This window comes from Cibotium barometz, chromosome 46 (assembly GCF_041138505.1).
Source record: "Cibotium barometz isolate CiBa-2024 chromosome 46, ASM4113850v1, whole genome shotgun sequence".
Lineage (NCBI taxonomy): Eukaryota > Viridiplantae > Streptophyta > Polypodiopsida > Cyatheales > Cibotiaceae > Cibotium > Cibotium barometz.
Window position 1 is genome coordinate 32,019,635 of NC_141091.1, and position 23,336 is coordinate 32,042,970.

The 23,336-nt window shown below is 39.8% G+C and overlaps 1 protein-coding gene across 1 annotated transcript; it reads left to right on the forward strand.

Annotated features, from left to right (window-relative positions):
- The first annotated feature begins 583 nt into the window (after positions 1-583).
- Positions 584-14,358, forward strand: LOC147612130 (microtubule-associated protein TORTIFOLIA1-like). Its single transcript, XM_086784172.1, has 8 exons — positions 584-869; positions 2,331-2,483; positions 5,895-6,397; positions 6,452-6,706; positions 7,145-7,339; positions 7,493-8,308; positions 8,778-9,914; positions 14,167-14,358. Exons 1-8 carry the CDS (start codon positions 584-586, stop codon positions 14,356-14,358), a joined length of 3,537 nt encoding a protein of 1,178 aa, XP_086640298.1.
- The last annotated feature ends 8,978 nt before the right edge of the window (positions 14,359-23,336 follow it).

Sequence of the window (23,336 nt, forward strand, 5' to 3'; positions counted from 1 at the left end):
ATATCTATAAATGCCCACGCTGATGGTAGTAGTCCAACAAAGTCTCTTGACAGTGCTACCATCATGCCAATCCAACATGACATTGACCAGCTGATGCTTCTATCAATAAGGATCGTCATCATGATGTGCTATCACAAAGTGGGACCTTGTCTGACATGGGAGGCATGGAAATTGTTTCTCCTGATGCTCCAACTATACATTGATTATGTTTTGCATATCAATGATGGTAGATGGCATAAGTTGAATGAGCAGCTTGTCCCTCCTCCCGATGAGGATGATGATGTATCACTTGAGGAAGAATCTCATACCAATGATGAACCAGATGTATGGCACATGTTCTCGCCAAGCTGGGCAATGGAGATCATGAACAATTTTGTTGAGATAATTTCAGCTTCTTGCTTTGTACCTCCTCCATACTGACATCCATATGATCACTTTGGTTTGGGGTACCAATAAGCCCCAGAGAAGATGTTGCCAAGCATCCAGTCCTCCAAGTGTTCATCAGATCATGTGGAGCATGATGGCCAAGTTGTGGCCAGTGGGAGAGGAAGGGTAATTGAAGTCTCCAAGTTATGTCTAGTCCATGGTAGATTTACTTTTTGATCTTGAAGAAGAATATATTGTTGTGTATGCAAGTGGTGTAAAGGGGTTAGCTGTTAATGACTTGTTTAGTCATAAAGTAGGTTGTTCTCAAGCTGATGATGTGGACCATCCCACTACGGATGAAGAAGAGTTGCCCAAGCTGCATGAAGCTGTTACAGACATTCATTATGAAGTTAATGAAAATCTTGATGACTTGGTGGTTCATCCAGTAGATGTGAAGAAGCAAATGGTAGCTTGGGAAAGGCAACTTATAGGGGAGGATCATGGCAAGGGGACCTTTATGCCATCTTTTCTTTGTGATTCCAATTTTCTTAATCAAGGGTTTGATCAGGGATGCAAAGTTTCTCTGAGTTTTTCAATATGAGACCTAGAGTCCGAATGATGAGAAGGAGGAATCTGGCCTTGATTAGCATAATGAAGCCCTTGAGGAGGCAGATTTGGTGAATTCATGCAAGACAAAGAAGGACCAAGATGTCCAGCTTGTGTACTCCCTTGAAACATCAAGTGTTGTTTGTGGGTGACATGCTTGTATATTGAGGTTGTGAAAATTTTTTATTTTGCTATTCACAAGGATTCTCTTTTTACACCGGATGCTATGGTTGCCTTGGAGTAGCATGATAAGGCAGATTTACCTGTATGGGATCTTCAACCTATTGAGGAGCATCAAGATCTTTTTGAGATTAAAGATGATGCCGCTCTAGATGAGCAGAGGTGGCTGGGCAATCCCATGATCCCAAAGATGTAGCTCGAGGAGCAACTTGTTTGCCTAATTGATGCTCAAATGAAGGAGCAAGATACTTACATTTGGATGCTCGAATGAATGAGCAAGACGTTTGCTTTAATGATGCTAGAATAGATGAGTAGGAAGGGTTGCAGCATGCACCCCTGGATGAGGTAGAGGGGGTGAGGCAGTGGAGGAGCTTTGTGGTCGACAGAGCCCAAGAATGCCCTCACATGTGAAGACCCCTTAGATAGATATGCGCAGGAGAGCATGGAGGTTGATCTCTATGATTCTCAAATGCATGAGGACAAGGGTGAGGTTGTAGAGGATCAGAGTGGCTGCGAGAGCTTAGAGAAGCCCTCACTTGTCAAGACCCCTTGGATGAATGAGCAGGTGGATTACTAGTATGCAGTTTATGCTCGAATGTTCAGCAAGGGAGGTACAGATGATCTAGATGGTATTTTTGGCCATCATGATGGGATGGTTATGGTGAGGGTTGAGGGAGCATGGAAGGAGCATGAAGGTCAGAAGAGTCAAGTGATTCCCTTGGGTGCCTCTAGCCATGCATCGGATTTCCCTCATGGGCTGGACCATCAGGATGATCTGGTTTCAAATTATGAGAAGGTTCTCATCAAATTTTCAAAGAAGCAAGCTTTGGATGCAGATGAGAAGGTTCTCATCAAATTTTCAGAGAAGCAAGCTTTGGATGGACTTGCAGTGATATAGATGATGTTTTTCGATCATGTGATGATGACATAGAATGGTTTGATATGTAAGATGATGGAGTGGCCGTCAATAGTGATAGCTTTGCAGAGGTGGATGCAACTTGGTTTGACACCTTGTTGGATGGGCACATTGCTCATGAAAACACAAAACCAAAGGTGCTCAGTTATATAGATTATGCTTACATGCAAGATGCAATATAGCATGTAATGAGGGTTCGTGTTGAGCCTACAAAGCATGATACACTGGATGTGGATCCCGGCTTCCATGTTCTGATATCCAGTTGAGAATAGCATAGAAGGCCGCGAAGAAAGAGCAAGAAATGACCAGGTGGAGTTAGAGATTGTTGTGGACGGTTCTTCTGTTCTTAATGGCATGGTTGGAAGCGATGGATTAAAGATCTTCATCAAGTTTGAGAAGAACAATGACACGAAAGGTTATTAGAACGAGCTTGTAAATCACTTAGATGGAGTTGAATTATTTGGATCACACACAAGAAATCAGTGTCGACCATATTTAAAATAGCCATGGGGATGAGGAGACCTTGGAACATGGAGATGTGCACTTGGCTTCAGAAGGTCCAGGGGCAGAGAAGCATGGAGCCTTAATACTGAACCACGTACTCTGCCTGCGCTAGATTTTTTGCCAGCCCATAATGATGTTGTAGAAAACAGTAAAGTTGGATGAGAGTTGGATATGAAAGCTTGACTCTGCAAAAGAGGAAGAGACCTAGAGAGGGTCTGGATGCAACTTGCAGATGCTTGAAACCGAAAACTATGGTGGATGAAGTGGGAAGGACTAATGACCTGAATAGAACAGCTGGAGACATAGGTTCCATGGAAACTGATGTGGCAACCCTACCGCCTCCAATGAGGCTATGCCTAATGGTCCCGTGAACGTGGATAGAGTGCCTAATTTAATGCTTATGCTCTCCAACTCTTGTGCTATTTAGCACAAGAGTGCTTAATTTAACGCTTATGCTCTCCAACTCTTGTGCTATTTAGCAGACTTCTTTGGAGATGATGTGCCATTTTCATCGATTCGAGTTCGAGGTGTTGTGCCAATTATGGTACATCAACATGTAGCACATGCTGGAGCTTCATCGACATCTTTTTCATGGATAGTGTTATGCCTATGATGTGTCTACTTCATGCCAATGGAGTGTGGAAATACTTGTGGAGACATGGTTTTATGTTTTTATTTTATATGCTCATGTGTGGGTGGCATTGTATTTGATGGGTTCCTAGCCCTGGCATGTTGCCAGGAAATGGTTGCACTGTACTTGCACTAGATACATGTTATGTGCACGACACTAGCATGACCCTATGCTTGTGGGTTTGAGTCGTCTGATTGGAAATCCGGCCCAGCGGGTCTGCCAACTATTAGCCCATGTGTGCATGCACTCCATGGGAACTCACCCTTAACCGCCATAACCCTTCATCTACCCTATGCCTTTTCGCGTTCCCCTCATACCCCTTCATATCCCATGACTAAATCTTGATTTAGAGAGGAGACAGCTTTAATAGAAACCTCTCTCTTTCTTTCTTTTTTTCTTTCTGTTTATCTTGGCAAATAATTCTTGTTAGGGCTATGGCCCTAACACTTTGCCTATGCAAAGAGACTTCTGCATAAGCTTTATGTATAGAGTCTATGCATAAATCTTGCACATAAAGTCTATACATAAAGCTTAGAGCCTATGCATAAAGCTTTATGCACACTTATGCAAGCTTTATGCATAAAACCTATGTATAAGCTTTATACATAGAGCTTATGCATAAGCTTTATGCACAAAGCTAAACCTAAACCTGGCACTTAATTGTGCAATAAATGTAGTTCTTGCATTAACAATTACAAGAAAAAGAGGGCTTGCCTCTTTTTTGAAGAAGCTGAAGAAGAGGATTAGTGCAAGACCTACAAAACATAAAATTAAACAAAGTGATTAGTAACACATTTAATAAATCTTGCATGAAACCTATGCACGCTTTATGCATAAAGCTTGCATAAGCTTTACGCACAGAGCCTTTGCATAAGCTTTACACATAGAGCCTATGCATGCTTATGCAAGCTTCATTCAAAATTTATGCATAACGCTTGCATAAGCTTTACGCATAGAGCCTATGCATGCATAAGCTTTATGCATAAAGCTTTATATGCAAGCTTTATGCATAAATCTTGCATAAGCTTTAAAGCCTATACATAAGCTTGATGCATAGAGCATATACATAAGCTCTCAATGTATGCATTAAGCTCTCAATGCATGCATAGAGCTGACCCTAAAAGATAAAATTCTAAAAAGCCTTAAAAGCATAATAGAAAGGAGTGAGCTCTTACCTCAAGAATGGGAGCATTTAGTCGAGCTAGTAGACATGATACCAATGTCATAGAGGATAATATTGAGTATTTTGGAACTATTCAAGATATTCTTGAGGTTGGGTTTAGAGCATTTAGTCTATTCATCTTTGATGTCAAATGGTTTAAGGTGATATATAGAGGTGCTGCTCAGGCAACCGTGAAGAAACATCCAAATGGGTTTTCTCAAATTGATTCTACCAAGTTTTGGAATAATGAGAAAGATACTTTTGTACTACCTCAACACTGTCAAAACAAGTTAGTAACCCAACCAACCGGTAAATCTTGATGCAATATAATGAAAGTGTAACCCCTTTGCTTTGTAATTTTAAATTGTGCTTCACACGCAGATCGAATTGATCCAAAGTGGTGGTATGTTGTACAAGTTTCCCCTCATTCAAAACATATCTTTAATTATCAAGATGTTGAGAATGAATCTCTAGATGATGTGTAAGTATAACCTCAAGTCATTGGAAGAAGACGATGATGAAAATGAAGAAAACAATTTAGAGGAGGCCGATCAAGAGCATGAGGAACATCAATCCGGAGAACATGATGAGGCACATATCGATCATGACAATGCTTTATTGGATAATGTTAGTGATATTGATATGGAACCCCATCTTTTCATTGAGCTTCCATTAGATATAGAGATTGATGAAGCAACACAAATGGATATATTACAAGATAGGATAGACTTAAGATTTTGACATTGTTTATGTAATTATTTCTCTTCAAAAGTTTTCAACTATCTTTATTTTTATTTTTCAAACATGGCTTAAAGGTTTCGAATGATGTTTTTTAAACTATCATCATTTTATGTATGTATGTGACAAATATAATCTAATATCAATCTTCAACAACTCTCAGAAAATTTTTATAACAGTGTAGCAACAAAATTTCACTACTATTTTCACTTTCTAGCAGCGAAATTACAATGTAGCAATGAAATTTCACTGTTATAATCGCTACCCCGCAGCAAAATTTCGATGCTCAACAACAAAAATAGCAAAACAAGATTTCGTTTTGCTAATTTCGCTGCTGAGCAACAACAAGATGCCCCAACATCCCAAATGCCTCAACGCTGCTATGCCCCCGACGTGTTATAATGTACGCAGCTCGTGGCCTCTCAAACTGAGGACCTAAGTACGCCTCGAACAAAATCCGGATACCTAAATTATGTAACCATCTCTTGCCCAAGTTTTATTTTGGCTTGAAAAGTGGATGTGGAGTTTACTATCCGGTGTGAAAATACATACACATAGTCTAAAGTAGTATATTGACATGTAAAATCATAGAAATGAATAGTCTAAAGTTGAAAGGCTAGTATGTTGAGATGTAAAATAAGGAGCTTAATGGGTGATATATTCTCTCTAGCTTATTGTTCTTGTGACTGAGTGAGCACCAATGCTAGCGATCGGCTATGCCGGTCATGTGCTTTCTTGGCCGTGATGATAATAATTAGGAGCTTCTTGGCATGCTGCTTTCTTTGTCCAAGGTTTTGGAAGGCAAGGAGCAGGTGCCCCCGTCCCTACAGAGCAAGCAGCGGATGATCAGCTAAGCCGGAGGTCAACATTCATGGCTCAGACGCGAGCTCAAAAGGGTAGTAGGGTTGGGAGCTCGACGTCCACAGGCGGCGGTCCGCCGTCTCATTTGCTGCTCATGGAGCTTAAGCACAGAATCCTGGCGGCGCTCGCCAAGCTGTCGGACAGGGACACCCACCAGCTCGCGGTGGAGGACTTGCACAAAGTCGTGGAGTTTCTGTCGCCCGAGGGCATCGCCATGTGCCTTTCCTGCCTCTACGACACAGACGCGCAGCAGAAGAGCGCCATGAAGAAAGAGTGCGTGAAGATGTTCGGCACTCTGGCCGCCCTGCATGGCCACCTTCTCGTGCCACATCTTCCCAAGATCGTGGCCAGCATCGTGCGCAGACTCAAGGACCCCGACACGGGCGTCCGCGAGGCCTGCGTGGAGGCCATGGGCGTCCTCTCGGCTAACGTCGTCTGTCTAACAGCACCGCCGCCTTCAAAACTGCAGACGGAAACCCAAACACAGGCACGTTCTGGTTATTGCAGTAGTATGCAGGAGCTCACTGCCTTCGTTAAGCCCCTCTTCGACGCCCTCTCCGAGCAGAACCGCAGCGTTCAAGCCGGCGCCGCCATGTGCCTCGCCCGCGCCATCATCGCCGCCAAAGGCCACCCCCATTCGCCCAGCATGGTCCGCCTCTGCCAACGCGTCTGTAAATTGCTCACTAACCCTAGTTTCCTTGCTAAGCATGCGTTGCTCCCTGTCATCTCCAGCCTCTCTCAGGTCAGTAACCTAATCTTCTGATTAGACGCTTCCAAAGCAAATTAACAAACAAAATTCTAATATGTCATGGATAATTAAACTTCTATTATATCGCAAATTAACAATCCAGCCATCTAATTAGAGTGGAAGGGCCTTTTGAACTAATCCATTAATGATAGCAACCTTCTCGTGTATATCGTGGCATAGCAAGGTGTGATTAAGAGCTCAAAGTTAATGCAGGTTGGGGCTGTTAATCATCATTCTGTGATTAGTATAACGGTTCCTTGTGATTAAGAGCTCAAAGTTAATGCAGGTTGGGGCTGTTAATCATCATTCTGTGATTAGTATAACGGTTCCTTGTGATTAAGAGCTCAAAGTTAATGCAGGTTGGGGCTGTTAATCATCATTATGTAATTAGTATAACGGTTCTTTGTTATTAAGAGCTCAAAGTTAATGCAGGTTGGGGCTGTTAATCATCATTCTGTGATTAGTATAATGGTTCCTTGTGTGCATGATTCCCTTGAGAGCAATGATTGGGCAACAAGGAAGGCTGCAGCTGAGACGCTCACTCGCATGGGATCTAATTTAGGACATCTCTTAATAACCTTTAAGGCGCCCACACTTTTGTTACTAGAATCTTGTAGATTTGACAAGGTGCCTTTCTCAAACATTCATTGCCTTAAACAAGATATTACAAGTTTAGTATCATTCAAAAATTTAGAAAAAGGATGTTACTAAAACCTGAATAGATTAAGCTCAGATTAGCCTCTACTTTGTAAATTTAATCCATAATCATGAAATTTTCAGGTTAAGCCAGTGAGAGATTGTGTGCAAGATGCCATTCAAACTTGGAAGTCTCTCCCAGGACTTGAGAAAGATATGCCCTCATCGGCCTCTTCAACACCATCAGCAAATGGAAGCAGTGGATCATGCTCTACAACCACTGATAAACTGCCTGGTATATTGAAGAAAAGGGGTGCAGCATTAGCTGACAAGAAACCTAACCCTGATTTCTTCAATAAGCTGGAAACACAAAGCTCGGATGATTGGCACATAGAGGTGGCAGTCCCACGAAGTTGCCCTCCACCTCCTGCAGCTGGAATCAAAGCTAATGATCATGAACTATCTGGAAGCAATTCCAATAATTACCAAATGAGATCAGATGGCTTTCTAGCTGCAAAAGAGAGCTCAATTGTTAATGACAAAAGGGATAAAGAGCTTAATCACCCATCTGATGATGATGAAGTGTTTACACATGAGTTCAGTAATAATCAAGAAGAATTGCATGGTCTTAAGAGGTTCAAAGCACCTGATCACAATGTTTTGAAGAGTCTGGATGAGAACTCAGCTCTGAGCTCACAGAAGAACAATGTAAATGGGAGGATTATTGAGAGAAGCTTGACATTGCAGACTGCACATTTTCAAAGCAGAGACTCAGATGTTCATCATCATCATCATCCATGGGACATCACAAGTCCTCCAAGTTTGAGATCAACCAGCAAGAATATGATGAGCAATGGCAATGGACACCTTGCTCACGGAGAAGCTGGAAACTGGTTGCTCATCCAAAGGCAGTTATCTCAATTGGAATTCCAGCAAGCCAATATTATGGATTTGCTGCAAGTATGTACCTCTATTCACTGATTAAAATAAATGCTCATAAATTAACTGTCACATAATGTTTCAAGTATACCTTGACCCAATATTTAATTTCTTCCTACGTTTTGTTAACATCAATCAAATTAATTACTAACACATTCATTAAGTATGACATAAAGCCTTGATATTCACAAGCTTTCTGTTGGTTGTCTTTTTAACACTATTTATCATTTAGTATGATATCAACATCTCAGTTCTTCTGACTCTCTCACACACACATACACACTCATTTTTGAGGTGTAGAATACCAATATATCTACTGTTCGTTTTTTAATCACTGCTTATCATTTAGCATGACATCAACGTTCAATCTCTCTCTCTCTCTCTCTCTCTCTCTCTCTCACACACACACACACAAACATACACACACACACACACACACACACATATGCACACATTAACTGATCTTCCTTGCATATATTTTCACTTTTAGGACTTCATGGGCACGTCGAGAAACAGCATGCTTGCACTAGATGCAAGGATTAAAGTCCTGGAAAGAGTTGTGGAGGATATAGCACAGGATTTGGAAACACCTGCATCTGATTGCATTGATGGATACAATGGAGGAATGAGCGATCATGGACACAATACTAGCAAGTATCTCTTGTCTCAAGGAGATCACTACAACATGCACTCTAGTATGATCAGAAATGGTACAATGAGTGGTCACTCCTCATTTACATCATCTACATCAAAGGCACCGGATATTATAATAAGAGAACCGCATCACACAGCATTAAGTGCGTCCGATTGGAGGTCTACTGCGGACATGTGTGAAGACCAATGGAATGGAAGCCCTTCTAGTAGTCACTTGCAATTGATAGAGGGTAGGTGCAGGGAAACCCAATTAGTGAATGAGGTTTGCAAGGATTTAGCAAGGGTTGATATAATTAATGCTAGAGGAGATGATTTACCAAGGGTTAATATTGGAAGAGATGATGATGTATCAAGGGCTAGTATAGCAAGGGATCATGATAGCTATGGAGAAGAGCAGATGGCAGCAAGGAGGGTATGGGATAGAGAATCTAGTGGGCCAGTTAGTGTGAGGCTTGGAGAAGGCCCTTCTGCAAGAAGCGTCTGGCAAGCGTCTAAAGATGAGGCAACATTGGCAGCAATAAGAGGGGCAGGAGAAGAAAATGAAAAACCTTCATCATCTATCAATAAATATAATGATTTGAATCATATAGAGGCAGATCATCAAACTTTGGGCAAATCTGGTAATGCAATTACCATAGCTTTACAATCAACAGAAACTTTGCAGAAATTAACTCCATCAAGCAGCAGCTCCAGCAACTCTATGGCTAAGAGTAATCTGGATCATGCTGATAAACGAGCTTACTGGAGGCTTTGGAGCCGCGCAATGGAGTTGATGCAGTTGGGCGACATGGACTCTGCTTACATCGAAGTGCTGGGCAGCAGAGATGAGCTCATGTTAGTCCGACTGATGAACAAAACTGGCCCAGTGCTTGAAAAGCTCTCGTCCAACACAGCCAATGAGATGCTGCGCACAGTTGCTCAACTCCTCAGGCAGCACAGCTTCTTCGACTTCAGTCTTCCCTGGGTTCAACAGGTAATCACATAGCAACCAACTTTTCATTATAATATGCTAGCTATATTTATATATTTCATAATAGCTCATATCAGCAAATCCCTTTGTAATAGTTCTCTTTTTAGAAAAAGAAGAAAACTACATTAAGTTGTTTTAAAGGCTAAAATAACCTATGCGACCAAATAGATAATGTGAAGACCTTGAAGACCTAAAACAGTCCCCTAGAGGGTGCACTACAGAAGCTATGATGGAAGCCTGCATTATTCTTGGTTACCAGGTCTCTTGAGAGAGCACTCCAATTTCTTCTTAGAGGAGGAGAGATGGAATTTGTTGTGTAAACTTTTAAATGAAGTAAAATGTGAAGTGTAGGGGACGCTAGGAGTATCACTGAATAGTCTTTTGTTATGTAGTGTATTTGGGCCTTTTCTGCTTATATATATATATATAAATAATTATTATTGTTCCCAAAAAAAAAGTTACTATGCCAAGCATCAAAAAGACTCACCTCAAACGGGATCTCGTTTTGTTTTGGGTTTTGATTTGAATTTCGGTTTGGCTTTGCAAAACTTATGAATGAGAGCAAGATCCTCCCTCCCAAGAGACCACTAATAACCCACTTGCATCTCTTCTATCGAGTTGCATTGGAGTCACTTCCTCTCTGATACATATCTTTTGAAGCTTGTTTGACTTTGAGAGAGAGAGAGAGAGAGAGAGAGAGAGAGAGAGGAGGGGACATATGGGGGAGAAATAAGAAATTTCTCCTTAGTACACTCATTAGTAAGAGAGAGAGAGAGAGAGAGAGAGAGAGAGAGGAGGGGACATATGGGGGAGAAATAAGAAATTTCTCCTTAGTACACTCATTTTTAGCATGGGTGGCCGATGCACAGAATGTGTAAAGACTCTTTTTGGCCCCCCAGACTCAATTTGTTTATAATGGTTCTCTTTCTTTTTTCTTTTTTTCTTTTTTTTTTCTTTTTCTTTTTTTTTGAGAGAGAGAGAGAGAGGCGGGGATGGATATTGACGGAATAGTTGTGCTCTTTACAGTCACTTTTAGCATTTGCAAAGTTTGGATCCAAGAAATGTTTAACTATCCTTGCTTGGAAAACCTCAAATAAAGACCAAATGGCCAAATGGCCATTCACCTAGCATAATAGGGGTTTATCCCTCATGCCATGTGGCTACCTAATTTCCAAGCTTCTCATCTTTCATATGGTGGCTCCACAAGAGTTGGGATGTTGCCTCGTCTCTCAAGGATCTCTCCCTTTCTTGTTTTTCCCTTCATTGTTTATTACTTCCCAGTATACAAGCCTAAGATAGCATGTGAATAACATATTGTAGAGAATTCTCTTGTTACCCGTGTGCCAAGCTAAGCTATGAATCACAACTTTTGTTTTGTCACTCTCTCCTCCACTTTGCTCCTGTAATGTGTTCCTCACCTTGGTGCTTCACTCCATTAGATCGGTTCTGTCTCACTCCCATGTTCTCACTCCCTCTCACACACATGGAAGCAAGAAAGTAAAAGGCACAATTGACACTATTATACTCACAATACACAAGCTGTCTCTCTCTCTCTCTCTCTCTCTCTCAAACACACACACACACAAGATAGAGCCAAGAGAGTTTTAGATTATGCATAAGAATGTCTCCATACACTTATATACTCGAGCCATGTGTGGCCATATGTTCACATTATGACCACACCCAATATATAAAGAAGTGGATTTTAAATGTAATGGCCTTAAAGATGCTTTATCTTACAACTCGTGGAGTCTACATAAAGCATGTACAACACGATTACACAAAATGTGGTTAACATTCTTTTCTTCCTCCTTTTGTCTTCCTTCTTCTCTTCCAAATCAGTCTACTCTCTTTCTCTCTCTCTCTCTCCCCTTTTGGGGCTATCCATATCTCAATTCTCAAAAAGTATATGTAGCCTAACATTTATACATCAATGAAAGTAATATAATGGTTAAAATGTTCTTGTCATCCCGATCATGTTGTTATTGGTTGAGTTGATCTAGTTGATCTTCATTGTGGGGATTTATAGAGTAGGTAGGTGAGCATAACAAGCCATATTTGTTTGATGGGTCAACTACCTTTGTGGTTCATATACTATATGTGATAATTCCTATGATGGGTCAACTACCTTTGTGGTTCATATACTATATGATAATTCCTCTCCATTAAATATATACTTATAATAGCACCCTATGTGAAGATTAAATATATGATAATGCCTCTCCATTAAATATATACTTATAGCACCCTTTGTGAAGATTTTGGCACAATTTTGTGTTATCGAGTAATACATCATCTCAACCTCTTTCAACAGGATCGGCTCTCACACATAAAGTGATAGTGAGTCTTGACATGGTTTTTTAATTATGAAACATAATATTTTAAGAATTGACCATGCAAATCTCAATGCCACATTATAATGTTGTGGGTTGCCTCTACACCATTCTCATATCTAGTAGAATCTTTCTCATGAACCATAATGCCTCACATAAAATAATGTAAGAAATATTGTACTGATCAACCTCTCAATGGGAGTATTAAAACTACATATGCTCCTTGTTGATCCAAGAAATTCATCTTGAACCAAGTGAAAAACAATTTCATATTATTGAGAGCCTTGTGTCCTAGTGAAAAACAATTTCACAACATTAGTGAGAGTCTTGCGTCCTAGTATCACCCACACAATTTGAGTCGGTGTGTGCTCATGGGACAAAATTTAGCATTTCAAATTTATCCTTGTCCAAATATTTTTGAACTTCAAGTCCTTGTGGTGTACCTCGAATAAGGACCTTCTGTCTTCCTCCCCTAGCATGTCCAAAGGATTTATGAACTTCAAGTCCTTGTGGTGTTAGATAAGGACCTTATGTCTACTTCTCCTAGCATGTACAAAAAAGTTTAAGGTTTTCCTTCTCTTAACTTTGGATGCTTATATAATTTATTATATAATAATGTTAGGGATTTTCCTAGAAGAATCTATGATATACTTATACTAGGGTTGTTCCCAAAATTTATGTAATGGTGGGGATCTTCCTGGAATTTATGTAATAAGTGTAAACTTCTCCTGTGCTTTAACTATATCATCACAAATGTAAGTACCATTTTTTGAATGGAATGAATTTCATCTTGTATGCCTTTAACCCAATTTGGATCTTCTTGAGCCTCTTTCAAATCCATTTGGTAAAGAGGCCAACCCCCTCTACACTGCTAAAGCTAGGATGGTGTATATTGTGGTTAACCTAGCTCTAGGAGTAAAGTCCAATCCTCTAATCTATGCAAAGCCTTCGTCAACTTTCAATATCTTATACATTTATAAAGTACCACTAAATTTATATTTGGTTTTATATACAAAGACCTTATGGTGATGACTTCTATTGTGGAGGGTGATCCACAAAATAGCTAGTGTGATTTTTTAAGGATGGAGTCATACTTTGCTTTCATTGTGACCATCTAGTTCAAATTTGACTCCACTTTTGCAAGGTTTATGGGCTACCATCTTCTATCTTGGAGGGTGATCTAGAACATACCTAGTGTGATTTTTTTGAGGATGGAGTCATACTTTGTTTTCATGGCTACCATCTAGTTCAAATTTTACTCCACTTTTTTGAGGATGGAGTCATACTTTGCTTTCATGGCTACCATCTAGTATGAATTTTAATCCACTTTTGCAAGGTTTATGGACTGTTAGATCATTAGCACCCCTTGCATATAGAAGCACAAATCCTTACAAACTCTAGACTATACATGTAGATGTTCAACATGCATTACATGAATGGAACCCCTAAAGTTGAACAATGGCCAATATTAACTCCCATAGTTTAAATTGACTTCCTTATAGGCCTATCTTTATTTGGTCAAAATAATATAGCCAATTCAATTCTCATACATTAACCCACATGGTTTTTAAATATACCCAATTAAATTTTCATACGTTGACCCACATTGTTTTTAACTACATATGAGAAGGGATGGAGTCACGTTCGTAGCACCCTAATGGGATCTTGTACATCTAACAACTTAACCCACATGGTTTTTAAATACATATGAGAAGGGATGGAGTCAAGTTTGTAGACAACTTGCCCTTTCTAGATTCCATATTTCACAAACATTGAACTTCTAAATGACTTCCTTTCTTAGTTTTTAGGTGTCTATAAAAATCTTCATGTTTACATAGTGATTGTCATGTTTGTCAAATTTCATCATGGGAAAGGGGCTCAAAGATTTTGGCTAACAAAGAATGGTGATTATTCATGATCAGGTTGCAGACTTAATAGTGGACATGGGGGCTAATAGTCTAGATCTTTTAACAAATGTAAAGCGAGAGCTTCTCCAATCAATACAAGAGGCAGGAAACATGGAGTCACCAAATGATTGGTTAGGAAACTCAATAAGTGAGTTGGTGTCAATTTTAATGGATGCTTGGTCAAATGAACAAGAGACAATTCTTTAACATAAGAATCTTCAATGTGCCTTTTTACTTTTATTTCCTTGAGAACCTCCTTTCCTTAAGTCATGTGTAGATTACAGAGGTGATTGGCTAGATATACATATAAGAAAATATTGATACTACTATTTTGAGTAAAACATTTTGGTACTACCATTCCAAATAACTTATGCTATAAAAATTTTCATTTAATTAAGTGTAGATTTAATACATAAACTTAAAAAGTAAGTACATAGATAAATTACATACTTTATTAATAAATCACCAAAGGGCACATGGTGTTTGAAAGTCTCAATGTTGGCATCCATTGCTACATATTTTTTTATACAAAGAAGTGCACAAGGATTTAATTTATAAGCATTTAATAGTTATGCATGTAGGGATTTACAAAATTGATACTAAAAAGAGGAGAATACATCATTAAAATATAAACATAGATGGAGGCATTATCAATCATTTATAAATAACCTACACTGCTTTTTTTTTTGAGAAGTCACATAGTGGTGTGGCATTGCAACATGTCAAGCTTAAGGAAATTTTACTATTTGAGGCTTTCTTTTTTTAGATAATACTATAAATATATTTAAATTCCATATTTTTACTCTCTTTTCATGTATGTTTCTCAAGTATGATGTTATCTTCAAAGGATTAATATATATTAAGTTATTTTTAAAAAATAATATATTAATGGAAAGGTAGGAGGGAGGTGCCACATGGCAGGTGTACATGCCATGTGGCCTGACATGTGGCACCATTATGACTGATGTGGCTATACTCCCCTTATCTACATGGATTGACATATGGAAGGATGATGTGGAATGATATATGACATGGCATTCCATGATGTGTCATGCCATGTCACACCAAGTGTGAGGTGGCATGCAAAGGTGATAAGAAGATGTCACATTAATGATGATTAGGATGATAAAGGTGGGAAGTCAACTAATTTGACCATGTTGACATGGAGGGTGGAGGTGGCATGATGCTTATGTGGATCCTCTCTAAGTTGATGTTGACATAAAGTGGCATGTACATATAATATTTGTGCCTACCCAAGGCCCACACATGGCATGATCTCTAGGCTTTGAAATTTACCAAGTCTAGATTTTGAAACCTAACTAGTATTGGTGAAAAGGGGAGAGTGGACGTTTTTCACTTGGAAGGATTGAAAATGGACCTTCTTGTACTCAAATTAAGCTATTTTTTTGAATAAAATCATGGTAGCAAGTACAGTGATCCCTAGAGTTTTTAGATCAAAAGATATAATATTTGATTTTCTAGAATTAAATTACAATTGATTTAATGGGCCTCTAACAGTCATAACAAATTTTCCAAATTACATCTATAAAAATCCAACCATTAGATTTGTAATTTTACCTTAAATCCACATTCTAATAATCTTTCCAATCCAATCATCACCAGATCCATACAAATTGAGCATTTTAAATGGTATTTGTGGTTGGAGAATAAAATAGTATGTTTTTTAAATAATATAAAAATATAAAAACGCATCAAAAATTACTAAATAAATTAAGTTAAGCTCTATGTTATGTGGGTTTGTGATATGCAAAGTGGGAACATTATATAAGTAATAATGTAAAAGTTAGACAATTTTCTCACATTTAGTATACCTGTGTAAACTTGGGATAAGGCCTGTATACAATTTTTGTGCCCAAACAAAAGGGAATTTGCAATTATTGGATATTCGATCAAATTATAGTTTTAGTTACCCAACTTTGCATGTGATGTTTCATTAGAAGACCTTGAAGTGAAACTCCTTGGCTAACTAGGAGAGATTGGCCATTCTTCTTTTAAAAAATTGCATGTTTTCATGCTAAACCCAAGGTTTCCCACCACTAAACAAAATTGGATAACCTCTCGGGCACAAATTTGTGCATTGGGCCCCAATTGACCAACCAAACCTCTGTCGATAGTGAAGAAACTTAGTGCTCAAGAGGCTAGGCCATCATACCCAAACATCATCCTATGGCGATGAAACTATGCAGGCATGGGGTGGGCCTAGCCTCACATGCCTACAAATTTTCATCACCATCGAACGATGTTTGGTTAGTCAAGTGGGAACCAATGCCCAAAATTGAAGTCTCTTAGTGCTTGAGACATTTGGAAAAATCTTGCTCTTCCACATGTCATCATACCCAAAATTGAAGTCTCTTAGTACTTGAGACATTTGAAGTCTCTTAGTGCTTGAGACATTTGGAAAAATCTTGCTCTTCCACATGTCATCATACCCAAACGTCATCTAATGGTGATGAAACTTTGCAATCATGGGGGGTAGGCCTAATCCCACATGCCTACAAAGTTTCATCACCATCGGGAAATGTTTGTTGATTAAGTAGGGCCAACTGCCCAAAATTGATATCTCTTAGTGCTCGAGAAGCTAGGAAAAATCCCGCTCTTCCACACGCCATCATACCCAAACATCATCCCAATGTGGCAGTGAAACTTTATAGGCATATGGGGGTGTGCCTAGCCCCACATGCCTATAAATTTTCATCAGCATCTGGCAATGTTTGGTTAGTTAACTGGGGCCCAATGCCTAAACTTGAAGTCTCTTATGCTTTGAAAGGCTAGGAAAAATCCCGCTTTTTCACATGCCATCATACCCAAATGGTGGCCATGAAACTTTACAAGTATGGGGGGGTGGGTCACCATGCCTACAAAATTTCATCACCATCTGGCAATGTTTAGTTAGTTAACTGGGGCCCAATGCCTAAACTTGAAGTCTCTTGTGCTTTGAGAGGCTAGGAAAAATCCCGCTTTTTCACATGCCATCATACCCAAATGGTGGCCATGAAACTTTACAAGTATGGGGGGGTGGGTCACCATGCCTACAAAATTTCATCACCATCAGGCGCAATGTTTGGTTGGTTAAGTGGGGCCAAATGCCCAAATTTGAAGTCTCTTAGTGCTCGAGAGGCTAGGAAAAAGCCCGCTCTTATGTATGTCATCATACCCAAACATCGTCTGAAGGCGATGAAACTTTGTAAGCATGGTGATGAGCCTAACTCCACATGCCTACAAAGTTTCATTGCCATCGGGATGATGTTTGGGTATGATGGCATGTGGAAGAGTTGGATTTTTCCTGGACTCGCGAGCACTAAGAAACTTCAAATTTGGGCATTTGGCCCCACTTGACCAAACAAACATCGCCTGATGGTGATGGAACTTTGTAATGGGACTAGGTCCACCCACCCATGCCTGTAAAGTTTCATCACTATCGAATGATGTTTGGGTATGATGGTATGTGGAAGAGTGAGGTTTTTCCTAGCCTCTCAAGCAGTAAGAGACTTCAAATTTGGGTGCACTAGGGCCCACTTCATCAACCAAATGTCAGCCTTGATAGTGATGAAACTTTGCAAGCATGTGGTTCTAGGCCCACTCCACATGCCTACAAAGTTTTATTACCATTAGATGATGTTTGGGTATAGTGGCATGTGGAAGAGCGGGACTTTTCCTAGCCTCCCGAGCACTAAGAGACTTCAAATTTGGGCGGTGGGCTCCAATTGACCAACCAAACATAGCTCGATGGTGATTGAACTTTGCAAGCATATGGGGCTAGGCCACCTCCTCATGCCTGCAAAGTTTCATCTCGCTATCGGATGACATTTGGGTATGATGGTATGTGGAAGAGCGAGGTTTTTCCTAGCCTCTAAGCACTAAGAGACTTCAAATTTGGGCACACTGGGCCCTACTTGACTAACCAAATGTAGGCAGATAGTGATGAAAATTTGCAAGCATCAGAGATGGTCATACGCCCACATGCTTGCAAAGCTTAATCGCCATCAAATGGTATGTGGAAGAGTGTGGTTTTTCCTAGCCTCTCAAGCAGTAAGAGACTTCAAATTTGGTTGCCCGCTTCATCAACCAAATGTCAGCCGATAGTGAAACTTTGCAAGAATGTAGGTCTAGCCGCCCCACATGCTAACAAAGTTTTATTACCATCTGTTTGGGTATAGTGGCATGTGGAAGAGCAGGATTTTTCCTAGCCTCCTCAGCACTAAAAGACTTCAAATATGGGGAGTGGGCCCCAATTAACCAACCAAACGCCCGATGGTGATGGCACTTTACAAGCATATGGGGCTAGGCCACCTCCCCATGCTTGCAAAGTTTCATCTTGCTATCAGACGATGTTTGGGTATGATAGTATGTGGAAGAGTGAGGTTTTTCCTAGCCTCTTAAGCACTAAGAGACTTTAAATTTGGGCACATTGGGCCCTACTTGACCAACTAAATGTAGGAAGATAGTGATGAAAATTTGCAAGCATGGGAGGTGGGCATACGCCCCCATGCTTGCAAAGTTTAATCGCCATCGGATGATGTTTATGTATGATGGCATGTGGAAGAGCGGGATTATTCCTAGCCTCTTAAGTACTAAGAGACTTTAATTTTGGGCACTGGAACCCACTTGACCAACCAAACGTCATTTGATGGTGATGAAACTTTACAAGAATATGGGTCTAGGCCCATCCCCCATGCTTGCAAGGTTTTATCATAAATTAAATGACGTTTGGGTATGATGGCATGTGGAAGACTGGGATTTTTCCTAACTTCTCAAGCACTAAGAGGACTTTAATTTGGGCCGCCCCACTTGACTAACCAAATGCCATGCTCAATGGTGATAAAACTTTGTAGGCATGTGGGACTAGGCCCACCCCCCATGCCTACAAAGTTTTTGGGTACGATGGCATTTGGAAGAGTTGGATTTTTCCTAATCTCTCAAGCACTAAGAGACTTCAATTTTGGGAACTGGACCCCACTTGACCAACTAAATGTTATCAGATGGTGATGAAACTTTGTAGGCATGTGAAAGTAGGCTTATCAACCATGCCCAAAATGTTTCATTGCCATCGGACGATGTTTGGGTGGCAAGAGGGGTAGAGAGAGAAAGATAGTGAAAGAATGGCTTAATTAAAAACTTTTGAAAGTAAATTACAAATGCATAAATGTCTTAAAACAAAGCATGCACATAAGTACATAGAACCATCTCAATATATTATGATAAAGAAATTACAAAGCATAAATTATAAAGAACCATCTCAATATATCATGATCAATAAAGTACAAAGCATAAAGTAAAAAGATACATTTGAATAAATCATGAACAACAAAGGACAAGGTATAAGTGCTAACCCACCAGCCACCCTGGGTTTAGTCAATAGAAGATACATCTCAATAAATAATAATAAGTGCTAACCTAGCTACTCTGGGTTTAGTCAATATCATCTAATCCAAATCCTGAGAACACTGCAAACGCCTCCTCATCTCGGAACCTCATAACTACATGTTGAGGCTCAAGTGGTGATACTACCACTGCCACTTGCATGTCCCACCTATAGGTGACCAATCCTAACCATCTCTATAGCCCTACATGCCTCATCATCTCTTTGACCTTGTAGTCACTCATAGCACTATAACCATGAAGTGTAGTCCTGGTGGTGAACTCGTACCTCCCACTCAAAACGTGTCGGCACCTCAACACTTAGTACACTATCACGACGATAGCTCTCTGGAGGAGCTGATAAACCACTAGGACCTACACTGCCAACCTGCCCGTATGCTATCTACCTGCTCTCCTCAAGGATACTCTCTAGATCATGCTATGTCCACTCCATATGTGCAGTCTCCTCAAATCGAGGAGGAATCTAGTCAGCACCAATGCCCAATTGTCACACTATAGTCTCCAGGTCCTCGTATATAGTGTGGGGCACCGGCCTTCTTGTCATCACTAGATTGACCTCTCATGTTCTGGGGTAGAAATCATCTAAGCCCAAAACTTTGTATGTCACCACATCCACCACATATCTACAAATGGGACAACTAGCTCATCACACCAACTAGAGATTGATGCAAGATAGTAGGTGAAATAAGTGGCTGCATCCCAATCCATAGAACCCAGTGGCATCAAGGGCAACCATGCAAGCTGAGCAAGTGGTATCATGAAGAAATCCTAGAGCATGGGATGCAAAAGGACGTCAACCTCTGATGTCAGTTTGTTGGACGAGGATATAAGGTGACATAGGGTGTCGATCGCACTCCCCTACCATGAACTATCAGTCACATCTGATGGAAATAAAGCTCGGAACCATGCTTTGTGATCTACCGCCTCATCACCTCATCAAAAAGAGGCCTTCATATCTTCCAACTGCACTCTCGCATGAGATCTAGGCTGATCCATCTTTCCTCTCACATCATGAGATCTAGACTGATCCATCTTTCTGACTCCATACTAACTAAGAGACCTAGAAGGTCAATTATAAAAGCACAAGTTTGAAAAGGATAAAAGGATGATTAGACTTAAGGAAGCCTAAAAAGGACTAAAAAAATATTATGCTAATGAAGGCACTAATCACTAGAGCTAGAGAGCTTGGTGTGTGAGAATGGTGGATTTTTTTTAACACTAGAATGTCAATTTAGGGCACCAATGAAATGGCAAAAAAAATACGACCTTTTTTTGCCAGTCAACTGGACGGCATTGATCAATCCACATTATCTTGATTGAGGTATTGTCAAAACGATCCAAATTCCATTATATACCTCGATCAAGCTAGTAATGGTGGAGATTTGTAATTTTTGGACGGTCAAAATTTTGATCTTGTTACCTTGATCAAGGTATGGACATTAAATATTTGGTCTAAGTATCTCAATTGAGGTCTAGATAGCTAAGATTGAAAACAAAATATATTTACTTTATGGACCTCTATGAAGGTCCATGTTACATCACCATAATCATCGCCATAGTGAAAAGGGGCAAGGAGCTCTAGTCACCACCCAACCATAGAGGAGAATGCAGATAAGTGTCCGCACTGTTGAGCTTATATAGTGGCTTGCCTTCCCACATTAGCCCAACCACCCATGGTCCTCCAACCCGGGCGCCTAACCCGTGAACCCTAAACACACTCGCCACATGTGCTTTGGTGTATGGACTCCATGTCCACTCAAGCTCTGCTACCACCAGCGACTCATGCATGTTGTTAATTACATGCTATGTGACATTACCCCCCCTTCTAAAGAGTTTTCATCCACAAAAACAAACTAGGGAAAGTTGTTGGTAAGCATATATAGTTGTTCTCAATTGAGACCTTTTCTGACCTATCCTTCCATTTAACAATTTCTCATCGATACACAGTAAACCTCGTGTTCTGGTCTTTGAACCTAATAATTCTCCTTGGTTCATGTGGAAGTGTGGTAACTCCGAGGAGTCAACGACAAATTTAAGACAAACTATGTTGTCTTGGTGATACATTGTTTTCACATACCACTGACATGAGAAACTAGGTGTACTCAAGATCTCTCTTGCAACTCAAGTTTATAGACTACGCTACCATGCTATGCTACCAACTTGTTGACTCTTCTCCTTGCATAGCTCTATGACCATAGGAGATCTAGACTAGAGTCCATAAAATAATGTAAATGGAGAAAATCTAGTCTCATGAACAACAAAAAATAGATTCCAAAGGGGAGAGGTGCTCCTCTCCACTAGATTATTCATCTATGCACAAGCATATGCTCTAGAACCTTGTTGGGTTTTAGTTTGACTACCATAAATCTACAGATGGTTAACCCCACTCTTACCTAGAGTGATATTTAATCTTTGAAGATTTTCCTTCCAAGATGTCTATCAAACTTTCTATCTCTATCCAACACTATATCTGTGAGGCACACCATATAGTTTGTGTAGATGTTTCATATGAAAGAGCTAGCAAGCTTAGATGTTTTCATATCTTTTTAGTTAGAAGAACTTTGTCAACCTATTTACTCTTCCCTTCAAGAAGAGTTTTTGTCCACAAAAATGGTTCAAAAATTTATAAACAAGTGTCCGTGTGTAGACCATGTGGTCATCTATGCCTATAACTTCCCTAAGTACTACAATAAGGAAAGCAAGACACACATCATATATTTTCATTAAGTACTATAGCCAAGGGAACATGCAACACTCGTGTTTCATTTGGAACACCAAACCATAGTTGCCACTTGCAAGTATGAAAGATATCAATATAACACAAATTACTACTAAGGCATCGAATAACATCATGGCTTTAGTATATGCCAGAAGTTCTCAAATCCTCAATAACTTCATAATGAATGTGCTTTGACATTCATTATGAATGTGCTTTGACATTCATTATGAATGTGCTTTGACATTCAAGGAATTCCTTTGCATGTTCTACGACATCAATATATTTCTCTCATGGTTAGAAACCACATGGACTTTAATTCAACAAATTTGCGCAACTGTTACAAGTTTTTAGCAAATTGTTCTATAATGTGGTAAAGTTCAATTGACCATAGAGTTTAAGGAAAGCTACACTTTCCTCTCTCCAAAAGTTCTTACGTTCTTCTAAGAATAGTTTACACATCTTGCAACGAAGATGATTTCCACATAGATAGCATCTATGTGATGTATAATGTTTACACACTACTAGAAAATCAAGAGTAACATCTTTTGGATAGAGGAAAGCTACACTTTCCTCTCTCCAAAAGTTCTTGCGTTCTTCTAAGAATAGTTTACACATCTTGCAACGAAGATGATTTCCACATAGATAGCATCTATGTGATGTATAATGTTTACACACTACTAGAAAATCAAGAGTAACATGCACTAATGAGAGTACCACTCCTAGCCCATGAGTAGATACATACCAATCCACATGTTTACTCCTGCCAACCACTTTGGTTGCTTGGAAATACATATCTATGTTTCTATAGCCAACCATGTCTCTACGGACATGTTTATGGGCTATCACATCCAAAAGCTAATAGCACCATCTAGACACACCTCTACAAGTGTGGTCTCACTGGATACCTTTACTATGTGAAACAATATCGTACACCATTTCAATTATGGGAAATCATCTACTATAAAGCAATAAATGAGAAATTTTTATCGCTTATTCAGTTTGTATATACATATGCTACGATATGTGGATTAGGTATGCCTCCAACACACCTTACACTGATAGACAA